Source organism: Physeter macrocephalus, chromosome 7, assembly GCF_002837175.3.
Source record: "Physeter macrocephalus isolate SW-GA chromosome 7, ASM283717v5, whole genome shotgun sequence".
NCBI classification, from domain to species: domain Eukaryota; kingdom Metazoa; phylum Chordata; class Mammalia; order Artiodactyla; family Physeteridae; genus Physeter; species Physeter macrocephalus.
The window spans coordinates 65470208-65483211 of record NC_041220.1 but is presented as its reverse complement, the minus strand read 5'-3'; the positions used below and the strand labels follow the sequence as shown (position 1 = coordinate 65483211).

The following is a 13004-nucleotide window of genomic DNA, read 5'->3' as shown; positions in this document are numbered from 1 at the left end:
TTTGATTCATGGGGGAAAGTATTTCAGATGATAATAAAGGAGATAGTTGAAAATAACTGTAGTGTAAATATATCCTTAAACGGAGAGCGATGGTGGAAATATAAAAATTGAGAGGGTTGAGGGAAGGTTTGTATAATAAATGTTTTAATTTCTTTACCACACCATCTTCTGCTAAGTAAATTTCTAAAGGAGGGGCATAATTTCGATCTTACCTGTGGGATGACAGGCAATGACAATTTGCAAGTCTGGAATGACCTGAAATGGGTTTTATTAATGAAGTTGTCCGCACCAGGGTGGCAGAAGGATATAGTGTGCTAGATTATGTATTGGATTCAGTTGTAAAAGTCCTTGATTCTAGTTCTAATGCTGAGACTTGTGTTATAAAACTTCTTTATGCCTTATTTATAAAACAAAGACAATAAGAGATAGCCATAAGAATGGATGCTTCCAAGGCTTTTTAAGGATGAAGAAAGTACAAATGAAAAGAACATCATGAAAAACTAAAATCTCAAATTATGAACATTTAAAGGGAGAAGGTTAAGGTTATTTACTCACTCTAGGGAATTTTTCTGTTGAATTTACCATTTTGACAGTTTGCCCAAAGAAAGGGTTACAGCAGTTAGAAGTCATTAAGATTTACAAACGTCATTTGTCATCACAGCTGGAAGTCTCAATAACAGCTTTTCAGTCTAGACTACATTGCAAGTCTCAGCCTTCATCTTTTGGGGCATCAACTGCAGTTAAAAAGAATCCTTCCTTTAGATTTCTTTGTTCTTGGGAATATTTACTCTGTTTAAATGCAATTTATGTCCATACCCCTAAGTTAAATCTCCATTTTGTGCCCTCAGGAGTACATTAAAAAATATAATCTAGATAGCTTAAAGATTGTGATTTGAGCTGTGTCAAAATTTAACCTTATGCAACTCACATTTAAATGATTTGATAATTGACATAATCTTGTACTTGTTGATAGGCTAAAAATGCAGAAATTGTTAAACTGTATCATTTGTGAGACCAATAGACCATGATTTGTACCATAAGTACATTTTATTACTTATTTTTCATTTCTGTGGGAGCCGGTGAGCACATAAATATTATGGACCATAAACTAAAAGTACTGGTTTTAAATTAAATTTTAAATTAAGTTGCAATTTGAAGATAGTTTAGAATATGGAGAATTCTTAGCCATTTGTATGTTTATTAGTTTTCAAAATTATTTTTTAGATGTCTAGTTTCATGGCAGATTTGAGCAGAAATGGTTTCTCAGTGATCTTCTGGTTACTTTAAAACAGTATTGAAGGAAGAAAACTTGCAGTGTTGTATTAGCATTTTATGGTTGAAAAAGGCTGTTTAAAGTCATCTAGTCTTGGAATCTCAGCATCTCCAGGTTAGGAATGAGATGAAATTATTGGAATTGCCTTTACAGTACATAGCATGTGCATTTCCAGTGCCAGGGAATGTATTATTTCCCCAGGGAATCTATTTTCTCATTAGAATTTTAGACGGATCTTTATATTGAATCCAAATGCATCTGCCTCTAACCCTTAGGTCCTTGTTGCAACCACTGAGACTGAGCGGTATGAATATAATTAATTTTCCATGTGACAATTCTTCAAATATTTGAAGAAATCTATCATGCAAGCCACCTTCCTTCCCCCACTCCTTGCCTCTGTCCTCTCTGCTTAAGGCTAAACAACCCAGAAAGAACTGTAATTTGTGAAACAGAGGCAAGAACCCTTACCAGTCTGGTTAATTTTAGCAACTTATCATTTAGGAGCTATACGTTCTTCCCTTTGGGAAACACTAAAAATATATTTCCTTATCTTCAGTCTTTTGGGATTGATTTCACATAGATTATTAGTAGCTCCACCTCCTCCCCAGTGTCTTGGAATATAACTCATATGAATCAAAACACTTGAATTCATCAAAGGATTTGCAAACTCTCGTAAGATGTCTATATTCATCTTGGGTTTTTTATTTTTACATTTTGTTTTATTGTGGTAAGAATAAAACACATGAGAGCTACCCTCCTAACAAAATTGTTAGTGTCCATGACATTATTGTTGACTATGGGTGCAAGGGACAGCAGATATTTAGAGCTTATTCATCTTGCTTAACTGAAACTTTATGCCAGTTGATTAGTAATTTCTCTTTTCTCTGTCTCCCCAGCCCCTGGAAACCACTGCTCCACTCTTTGAGTCTATGAATCTGACTATTTTAGATACCTCATATAAATGGAATCATGCAATATTTTTCTTTCTGGGACTGGCTTATTTCACTTATTATAATGTCCTCAAGATTCATCCATGTTGTCACATATTGCAGAATTCACTTGCTAGATGGTTGTTATAAAACAAAGACAACAGCTGTTAGTGAGGATGAGGAGAAGTTAGAACCCCTGCACACTGGAGAGGGGAATGTAAAATGGTGCTGCTACTATGGGAAACAGTACAAAGTTTCTTCAAAGAATTAAAAATGGAACTACCATATGATCCAGCAATCCCACTTCTAGGTATTTATGCCAAAGAATTGAAATCAGGATCTTGAAGAGATATTAGCACTCCTACTGTGTAACTATTCACAATAGCCAAGATATGGGAATAACCTAAATATCCATAGACAAATGAATGGATAAAGAAGATGTGGTGTGTATATACAATGAAATACTGGTCAACCTTAAAAAACAAGGAAATTCTGCACTCATCTTGGGTTTTGATACCTCCTCAGATGCTCTTTTTTTCTCTTTTGTTCTGCTTGGAAGAAAAAATTAAATCACAATAAAAGTGAAAAAAAACGTGTGTATGTGTGATTCATGTTTGTTGCACCATTGGCACAGAGCAATTGGCCATGCCCCATTTTGATATTTCATTATGAACATAATTAGAGCTCTGTGGTCCCAAGTCATTTACGGACATCTCAACCTCTTCAGAGGCTTTTTTCACAGGTCTGTTATAGTCACTCTTGTCTGCACATGAATATGTGACTTCCTCTCCAGATTTTAGATAATTTTTAACTGAGATTGTTAATAATTACATAATACGAATCACGTTTTTTTTGAGAGTTTTAAACTCTGTTGAAAATTCACCCTTTTTAGCTTCTCAAACCCTCTTAGCATGCCTGTTTTTCTCTGTGATGCCTTCTTTCAGCTGATGCTGCATAGCCGATTCCAGTCTTCCCTCTACATGGCCAGAACTAATTCTAGGGTTGCATAGTCATTTATCTCCTATGTTTTATTTTGTTTTTAACTTTACAGCCAATCTCACCTTGTGAGTTAGAATTACAGTCCAATGCAGCAATCCCCTCATCTCTTCCTCTATATTTTGAAGGGAAGCAGTTTTTCAGGAAGTCAAGTGAAGAACTCATTAGATACACTGTTGTTCCCAAATGAGACTTCCAGCAGGTGGCCAGAGGATTGACTACACTCCCTATGACTATTTGAGCTGCACAAAGTCAATGGCAACGATTTAGTACTAGGTCGTTGGATTTGAAGAGTGTGCCCAGGATTCAGAACTTGAGCATACACAGCATAGCTCTGCCAAATATCAGCTACGTGACTTTGGGCAACTTACTTAACTTCCATGTTTCAATGTCCTCACTGTGAACTGAGAATAACAATGATACATAATTCACATTGTATTTGGTGAGCATTTAAAAAGTTAGTGTACGTAAGTGCTGAGAATGGTGCCTGCTACACAATAAGCATCAATAAGTGTTCATGATTATTATTCTGGCAGTGGATTGAGGAACTCATGTAAAAGTAACTGAAAAAATTCCTCCCCTACCTGTGAGGGGGACTTATGGGATAGTGTGGAGGGGACAGGTACACTCACTTTGTCCACAATAGGTGTGTCCAAAGTGGGGTGAAAGATGCTACAGGCAAGATGTTCTCATCTCAGATGTGTTCATTTGGGTAATACCAGCACCTCCTAATACAATGCATGGTGCAAGGTAGGTATTCAGTATGTTTGATGAACTAGAATACAGGGACAAGAGCAGAAAAAAATTGCGGGGTGACAGTTTTGCCATTGTATGGGTTAGGAGAATATTCTCTGGCAAGTTGTTTGCAAGTTTTCCTGTAATAACATTACTTCTATTTCCCTATCCCCCTTCCTTTTTTTACCCCTAATGCTTTTTACTATGCTTCCTAAAGTCTGCCCTCAGGATCTGAGATTCCCTCAGAGGTGTTGCCACCTCCTCTTCCAACAACTCTGCTTCTTTCTGATGTTCTGTTCCAATGATTGCTACAGTTGCACCAAATCCTGGGATAAGTTTGAAGCCACCAGATGAAAGAAGGTCAGAGGGGTCTAAGGGATTGCCAGAGGCACAGACAGTGCCCAAGTTCATGGAATTTTAGGTTCACTGTTACTTTCCCATCAGAAATTTTTTAAAAATAAATTTATTATTTTATTTATTGATTTTTGGCTGCATTAGGTCTTCGTTGCTGCGCGCGGGCTTTCTCTAGTTGCGGCGAGCAGGGGCTACTCTTCGTTGTGGTGTGCAGGCTTCTCATTGTGGTGGCTTCTCTTGCTATGAAGCACAGGCTTTAGGCGCGTGGGCTTCAGTAGTTGTGGCACGAGGGCTCAGTAGTTGTGGCTTGCGGGTTCTAGAGCGCAGGCTCAGTAGTTGTGGAGCACGGGCTTAGTTGCTCTGCGGCATGTGGGATCTTCCCGGACCAGGGCTCAAACCCATGTCGCCTGCATTGGTAGGCGGATTCTTAACCAATGCGCCCCTGGGGAAGCCTTCCCATCAGGGATTTGCTCTGTGCTCTTTCCTTCCCTCCACTAGGAATATTAGTAAGAGAGGGTTAATGAAGGAAGCTAGTCCCTACTCTTTTCCCTTATGTAATCTATAAATAGATTGTAAAATAATATAATAACCGTAATACACTGAATAATTTCTAATATGCCAGATTTTTGCCTTAGAGATATATATCATTGTGAATCATAAAAACTGTGCCAATCATTACCATCACATTTTATAGATGAGAAAACTGAGGCTCAGAGAGATGAGTAATTTGTGATCCAGGCATTCAGTGACAAAGTCCAATTTGAACAGACTAAAAAAGCTCCAGGGTTTCCCTGGTGGTGCAGTGGTTGAGAGTCCACCTGCCGATGCAGGGGACACGGGTTCGTGCCCCAGGCCGGGAGGATCCCACATGCCGCGGAGCGGCTGGGCCCGTGAGCCATGGCCGCTGAGCCTGCGCGTCCGGAGCCTGTGCTCCGCAACGGGAGAGGCCACAACAGTGAGAGGCCCGCGTACCGCAAAAAAAAAAAAAACCTCCAGAACCAATTGTACATAGTATACTACTCTGTGGTCCCACATGGAGGGGTGTCGACACTGATGGGAAACTATGACCATGTAGGAAGGGATGAAGCCACTGTGCCAGGTGTGTTAGGGAGGGATGTCTAGGGCCTGGCCATATTACAACATTAAAATTATGCCACTGAAGTGCTTGCCTACTTAGTCTACAACTAGGGCCTGCACAAAAGTCCAGATTTTTTTAAAAATCAGAAGTTTCTTTATCAAGTATGTATGAATATGGTCACAGGAAAAGGTCATAACAGAGAGCTGAAACTGATATATATCACATAGATGATTATATTTGAGATTCACTAAACTTGTATCAATATTAAGCTGCCATTGAAAAAAGATAGCAAGTCAAACAGATTGAGGCATACGTATAAAAAATGGATACCTGAAGGACTGAAGAAGAAGGTATGATAAAATATGTAAGAAAAAAAAGATACTAATAATCCTCTTTCCCCAGAAAAACTAGGGTGTAAAGCAAAATCACCTGAATACAGCTTTTGAGCATTGATTTTTCACTGGTTTTCCAGAGACTAATTCAATAGTTTTAAGAACATTTGAAAACCCTCTATATATACTACTAATTTTTAATAATCTACAATGAATAATGTTTATCATTACTATAAAAACATTGTATTCACCATTCATAGTTCTTTTTATTCATCTACTCTTATTGAATTAAATAATGTTACTGACTACTAGGAAATCTTCCTATGCTACTGAATACCTTAAAGTCATAATTTGGAGATTACATGCTGACCTTGAATGGATACATTCTAGAATTTTCCTTTCTACCACCACATGTGTGTCTGTTTAGGTGTTGTGCCCCACAAATAAGCACAAGCTTATTTTGTCCTGTCCAGTGGAGGGGGAGGAGTATCCCTGCTGGAGGCTGCTCTGTGTGAGAAGAGAAAGCATTGATGCTTAAAGGCCTCCAAAGGCATCCACTTAAGCCTCATACCAGGTTCAGGAAGGCTGGTTATATCAGACTAAAGCTGGCACAGGAAAGACACGATTCAAGCAATCCTTGGCTTGGGGATTCTGGGAATATAATTTCCACCTTGTGACTCTGTTATAGATTTGACCCATTCATCTCTTAGTAACAGCTCAGTTTATAATCTAAAGCATGGAGACACACCTCAGTTACACGAGTGAGGCCTCATGAAAGTCAGCTCTTGCCTCCTACTCTTCCAAAGTTAGTGGTTGGAACCCAGATTGACTTTCCCCCTTAGTGAATGAATTGAGAGTGAGAAAAAAGAAGGAGGAGGAAGAGAAGAAGGGAGAGAAAGAAGGAAGGAACGCAGGCAGTAAGGAGGGTAGGAAGAAAGAAAGGAAAGAGAACGTTGCTTGATCTTGAAGAGATTGAACCTTCGGTGCCAGGAAATTTGGAAGACATATTCTCTGTAGTACTTATTTTACTTCTGGCAGTAAATAAAGCCCTTAGGGAAGGTTATTAATTTATCTGGCTTATTTAATATATTCAAGTACCCTATTTCATACTCCAGTGGCCTGAAACAGTTAATTTACCCTTTGAATGGCATGAATGGTGAACATTTACACCAAGTCTTGGCACTGTACAGTATTTGACAAACATCTGGTATTTTTTGCTTAGGTTTGCTTTATTTTTTATTAACATTTGTGGAGGAGGAAAATAAAATAGTAATGTTCTGTTGAGGATACCAGGACAGTTGTTGGCTAGGGTGCCATCTCAGAGTGAAAGATGCCTTCACCTAGGGCCTTGATCCTGAGGGAAGGAGACAGTATCAGAAAGGAAAAGGGAAGGATGGAGATGGAAAGGAGGGAGATGATGTCAAATCCCCTTGGCTTTGTGTGCTCTTGCCCTTTTTATCTGGGGTGCAGTAACCGTCTATCTCACAACCTTGAATTCTCTAAACCTCATGTCTGTCTTCTCGTAGATGCTTTATGAGCTGTCATGTGGGTGCTAGAATGGGATTCTGGAAATTACCAACTGATTTTTATTCCTCTGGATATATTGGTTGCCTGGCGCGCTAAAATAATGTGAATTGGTTTTGAAATGAAATGTAACTTGTCGAAGAAAAGCACATGATAATTTGTTTCATTTAAACAATGGGGAGGAAGGGGAAGACATCTGAACTGCATTTCTTACGTAAATGAATGTTCATTGGACTTTCGGATGCTATAGAAATACAACTTCTGTACTGAGGAGGCATGATTACACATATTGATCAGGCAAGAGGAATATAGATCAGTACGAAAACTGCTGTACCCTTTAGTTATTTTGGAGACAAGCATATTAATCATGTAAGGTAAAACTGGATGCTGCTTTCTGTCTTTGAAAGCTGTGCGGATGCCTTTGTGTTCCAGGAAATGCTTGGTGCAGAACCATCAGATTCCACATCTCCTCAAAGAAGAGGTGTATTGAAGTAGAGATAGTGCTTGGCAAGCCCCAGGCAAAAAGCATTCTCCTTATTCTTATAGATCCAACAGAGTTGATGAATTAAATAAATAAATGAAAATACAATGGAGAGACGAGTAAATGGAGAAATAAAAAATATAAGTGACATCCTTAAAGTAGCTCTTGGTGAGCCCACACTCCCAGATATTCAACAAATTATGTATGGAAAAGAGAAGCTTGGAAATTGTCAAATGCCTGAGGTTAACCACAGTGAGTGTTGGCTCTGGTCCCTCCAGGACACCGGCAATTGGCTGAAATAAGGGGAGCTGGAATTCCAGAGCAGTCCGGGTCTGCGGTTCTCGCTCACTGGGCTCGGGGAGGGAGTTTAGAGCCGGCTTGTTCCGCGGCGGCCCGCAGGCCCCGCACCTCGGGCCCCTCCACGTGTTCTCTCTCCGCTCCCTCCCCACCTCCTCGACTCCCCAAGGGGAGGGAAATGAACCGTCAGGTGCGACCCAGCAGGGGGCGTGGGTGAGCTGACCCGAGGGCAGCCCGCAAGTGTCCCGGAGTGTGGGTGTGGGGTAACTTGGGTGGGAACGGCGTGGAGGCCACCACGACGAAGTCCTGCGCCTCGCCGATGGGGTGTGTGCAGAAAGAGCGCGGATAAATAGGAGGCTCCCTGTTCCCGGCGACACTCGCGTAGCTGGTCGGCCGCCCGCCCGGGGTGTTCGCCCGCCCGGTAGCCGGGTGCCAGGCTGGGGAGTAGTTTCGCTTCTTGCTAGCTCCGGGATTCGTTTCCAGGCACCCCGTCGGGCGCCCGTGGCCCGGGAAGGGGGCGCAGGAGGAGGCGGGAGACTCGTCTCGGGGCTGCTCGGCCCGGCAGCGGGGTTGATGGCCCGGGCCGCCCCGGGCAGCGGCGCCAGCTCCCTGCCACTGCTCCTGGCCCTCGCCCTGGGTAAGTGGCCGCACTGGGCGCTGGAGACCCAGGAGGAAAGTCTAGGGTGGAGTCGCAGGGAGGGCGAGCCTACCGCGCTGGCATTTGGACCCGAGGGGGCCCTGGGGTTGGCAGGAGCGGGTCGAAGAACTTGGACGACTGGGGTAGCACGAGGTTAAGGATCCGGCACTTGGGCACCTGGGGCTGCACCTGTTGCGGCGGCCCTGGGCGCAGGGGGCGGTCCGAGGGCGGAAGGGATCCCGTGGGCGGGCGCAGAGCGGAGGGCCGGGGCTTAGGTGCTCTTGGGCGTTGCGGCGCGGTGCCCGCGAGCGAGGAGGTGTGGCAGGTGGAGGATTTTTGGAAATCCACCAAAGCGGGAGCCTGGGAGACTAGACCGAAAAGACATCCCCTGGGAAGAAGAGGAAAGGGAACTCCTTGGCTTGAGATGCAGGCCTCCGGGAGTGCGGAGCAGGGTGGAGAGCAATTTGCCTGGGCACCCTGGGCGCGTGCTAGAGAGAGGAAGGGGACGACCCCAGAGAGACGAGAGCTGAGGAAGGCCCGAAAATGAATTATGCCACCCCTTTCTTGCCGGCGAAGTTGGGAGGAGAAGGAGGAGGGAAAAAAGATTCAAATTTTGAGACCTGGATCTCCTGTTCCTGATAGGGAAGCGAAAGGAAAGGGAGATGACATATTTTACTGAGGGCACTATTGATGAAACACATAGATGCTTTCCTTGGGATGTATTATTTCCTATTTTAAGGAGAAGTTGCAGAGAGCAAACGTTTCTTCACTTCGAAGGTGAAACTTGGGTGGTTAGGTTAAGGACTCCTGGGTGTGGTCGGTCACCTGGTGTGAGGGAAGAGTGGTAGGATGTCTGGCCCTCCCGGGGGCTCTCCTCACCTCCTTGGGAGTCAGTGCTGGCAGAGAGAGAGAGCTGGAACTTCGGATGCTGGGGCAAGTGTATACTGCTGGAAGCAGTACCGTCTAGTATGGGAAGGTAGCAGGTAGATACTTAAGTGGGAAAATCCTACTATTGCAAGGCAGCCCCTCTGCATCATGGTCATTTGTGCGGGGTGCAGGCAGAGGGAAGGGAAACTGGCAATATTTTCTAGTCCTAGCTGGGATGGGGGTAGGGACATCTGGGCTTGGGGCATCAACGTGGGAGGAGGAGCGTCTCCACAGCTGAAGTGTCTATGAGATGAGGACACTACCTTCCAGCCTGGAAAGGGCCAGGCTTTCTCTTATGGAGGAAAAGAGGTGAGGTGGGATCTAAATGGAAACCTCCATTTGGCTGTGTCCTTGGAATAAGAGAGGTGCCTTAAAGGTGTCATGACCTTGGTCAGAAGTGGATCAGACTTAGATCATGGTTAGAGAGAAAGGACTGATTTTCAAACCCTGCAGAGGAAGAGATCAGAAACAGTTTAGTGATGTAATGATGTGGAGCCTGAAAAAGGGCAATGCGCCTGAGAGTTAGGCCTAGAGACAGTACTATGCTTTTGCCAGCATCACTTGCATGAAGCTGGCGTTCTCTTCCTCCATTTTATCTGGTCTGTCCTACTGTCAAAGTGTTTACTGAAAATCTGCTACAGTCAGCAAGATGCTAGAGTGTATGGGAATGGGGATGGAAGGAGGGCTCAAGAGAGTCCTAAGACATGATTCTTGCCCTAAAAGATGTTACTTTGAAGTTGGGAATGCAGGACTAACAGATATGAAACAATAGGAGAAAAAGTCATGAAACCGGAGAAAGGAGAGCTCCACAGGGAGGTATGGAGCAGTGGGGAGATTGCATGGAGGACCTGAGTGGGTACGATTGAAACTTGGTAGGATTTGAAATATCAGTAGTAGGGGAGAGAGGGGGACAAAAGGCGGTAAAAAGCATTTAATGAAGGGTTGGTGATGGGAATGAGATTAATTTCCTGGAGAGACAGGCAGTCAGCCTGCCAGAAAGTAGAGCTAATGAGAGGCAGACAAATTATGAAGAGCCAAAAAAGCCAGATTAAAATATTTTGATATAAATCAATAAACAGTTAATCACACACCATCATAGGTCTTGACTACAGAGTGATAGAATACAAACAATGATTTAAGGAGATAAACCTGGCAGTGGGGTGCAGTGTGGGAGGAGGGGAGAGGGCCAGAGGACCTGATTGTCTCAGGTATAATCCAGGCACAAGCTAATACAGGACAAGATTAGGGTGATGTGCCAGCAGAAGTGTTATGGTAGAAATGACTATTGCAGGTTGATGGACATTCTTCCCTATTTACTATCACATGGTACTTTATTTTTTTCTCAAAACTTGTCAAAAGGCAGAAATGAAAAAAACAAAACAGAATTCTAATCCAGTGCTGTTGTAACTCAGGGTAACCTAAGTGTGCAACTGCCTCGTTGAATGTTTGGTTTAGGGAATTGAATTCAGTCTCTAGACTCCCTGAGAGGCTCCACTCCTTGCAAAATGCCAAAGGATGTAATTTGTTGACATCAGTGTTTCCATTAAATGGTCCTATTTAACTTTTAAGTCTCATTCCTAATTTAAGTCACATGTTATCTTATTTACTTCTTGAAAAGAATGTGAGCAATGGCTGTGCGATGTTCTAGGTGCACGTGTGTGCGCGCGTGTATGTGTGTGTATGTATGTCACAGTGAAAGTGCCTTGAGAGCTGGTACTGAGCAGACGTGAGACCTGGTTCCCGCTTCTGCCATTCCGTGACTTGAGATGTCTGTAAGTTACAATTTTCTGGGCATTGTTTTTCTCATTTATAAAAGAAACGAGTTGCTTTAGATGAGACTAAGGTGCTTACCAACTTGACATTCTGCTGATCTTTAATGAACATTTCTACTGGGAATTTAAGAAATTTTTTTTTTTTTTTTTTTTTTTTGTACGGGGGCGGCCCACTGTTGTGGCCTCTCCTGTTGCAGAGCACAGGCTCCAGACGCACAGGCTCAGCAGCCATGGCTCATGGGCCCAGGCGCTCCGCGGCATGTGGGATCTTCCCGGACTGGGGCACGAATCCATGTCCCCGCATCGTCAGGCGGACTCTCAACCACTGCGCCACCAGGGAAACCCGAGAACATTTTTTTATAATAATATTTAACTTTCATTTACTTGTAATGGATCTTTGTTTCCTGTAAACTTTACCTTAACAAAGAGAACCATGGATGCTTGCTTCTTTGATAAATATGGTAAAGGGGCAATAACTTTGTTTAAAGTTTTTTTTTTAATCTTGAAGAAATTGGACTCCCTATTTATTCTGTTTTTAAATTTCTCCCTCTCATCCAATTGCTATAACAAACTAAAGCTAAAATCATAACTAGGGAAAAAGGGAAAAAAACGTTTCTTTTTAAAAAAATGAGTGAGTTTTAAGGCCAAAAATATGTTCCCCTCCTTATTAAAATCTAAACCATTAATATATGTAAGTTGATTTTTTTAGTTCTTCTTGAGAATATGAATGTATTCATGATGTAACATTTAGGTTTCAAGTTGTAAAGCAAGTAGGTGGCAGCAGGTAAAATTCTCATTGTACAAAGGAAGTAGCTGAAGCCCCACACAGTGAAGATTTTAGAATTTGCCTCTTCAGATATGCTTTTGGGCTTAGAAGAGCATTGGGAGTTTTTTTCCTCTTCAAAAGTCCCAGGTTTCGCAGGCCACACTTGCATATTAACAAGTGTTACAAATCAAATTTTGCTATTGCTCCATTCTCAGTTGTTGTGTGGAAATTCCCAAATAATTCTGGAAGATCCCAATAATCAGACAAGCTTTGTTGTGCCCGCTGAAGGTGGCCCTGCTGATGCTTGGCCTGCAAATATCTGTGCTGAGGTCAAAGGTGCCCAGGACAGAGAGTCCATGTGTCTGTCCATGCCCCTGGCACTGCCCCATCTCTGTTGAGACTGCTCACCCCAGTACCCTGTGCTCCTGAAATCCATGGAGAGCCCAGTGGGAAAGCCTCATCTTGTTTTTTTCTCACCTTCTAATAGTAATCAACTCATGAATGTCACTAGGAGGCTGAGGGGACAGTCAGAGAAACAGCACCAAGCTGTTGTCCGAGTCACTCTTCTAATCCACGAACCATGCTTGTCAACTTCTCCGCTAGAATTAGTGTCTTCCCAGGAGGGTGCAAATAAGCCAGAATCTGGGCTGCATGCAGTTTAGGCTTAAGCCACGATCCTGATACACTTCTAAAACTGCAGACAAACCCCTGGATCCACAAAGAATCCATATTCCAGTTGGTCAAGAGTCCCCCAAAGTAAAATTTAAGAGGAAAGTCATCTGATTAAAATGGCTATGCTTTGTACTGCTAATGACTGCAGTTTGCCCAGCCATATCTGTGTCTTTTTTTTTTTTTTTTTTCTGTACGCGGACCTCTCACTGTTGTGGCCTCTCCCCTTGTGGA

The 13004-nt window shown here is 42.9% G+C and overlaps 1 protein-coding gene across 1 annotated transcript in view; it reads left to right on the top strand.

Annotated features, from left to right (window-relative positions):
- The first annotated feature begins 8254 nt into the window (after positions 1-8254).
- Positions 8255-13004, top strand: part of BTC (betacellulin) — a 43133-nt gene continuing 38383 nt past the window's right edge. The window contains exon 1 of the mRNA XM_007113835.4: positions 8255-8636. Within this exon, the coding sequence (XP_007113897.2) occupies positions 8573-8636 (64 nt within the window). The 5' untranslated portion in view covers positions 8255-8572. The remainder of the gene's footprint in view (positions 8637-13004) is intronic.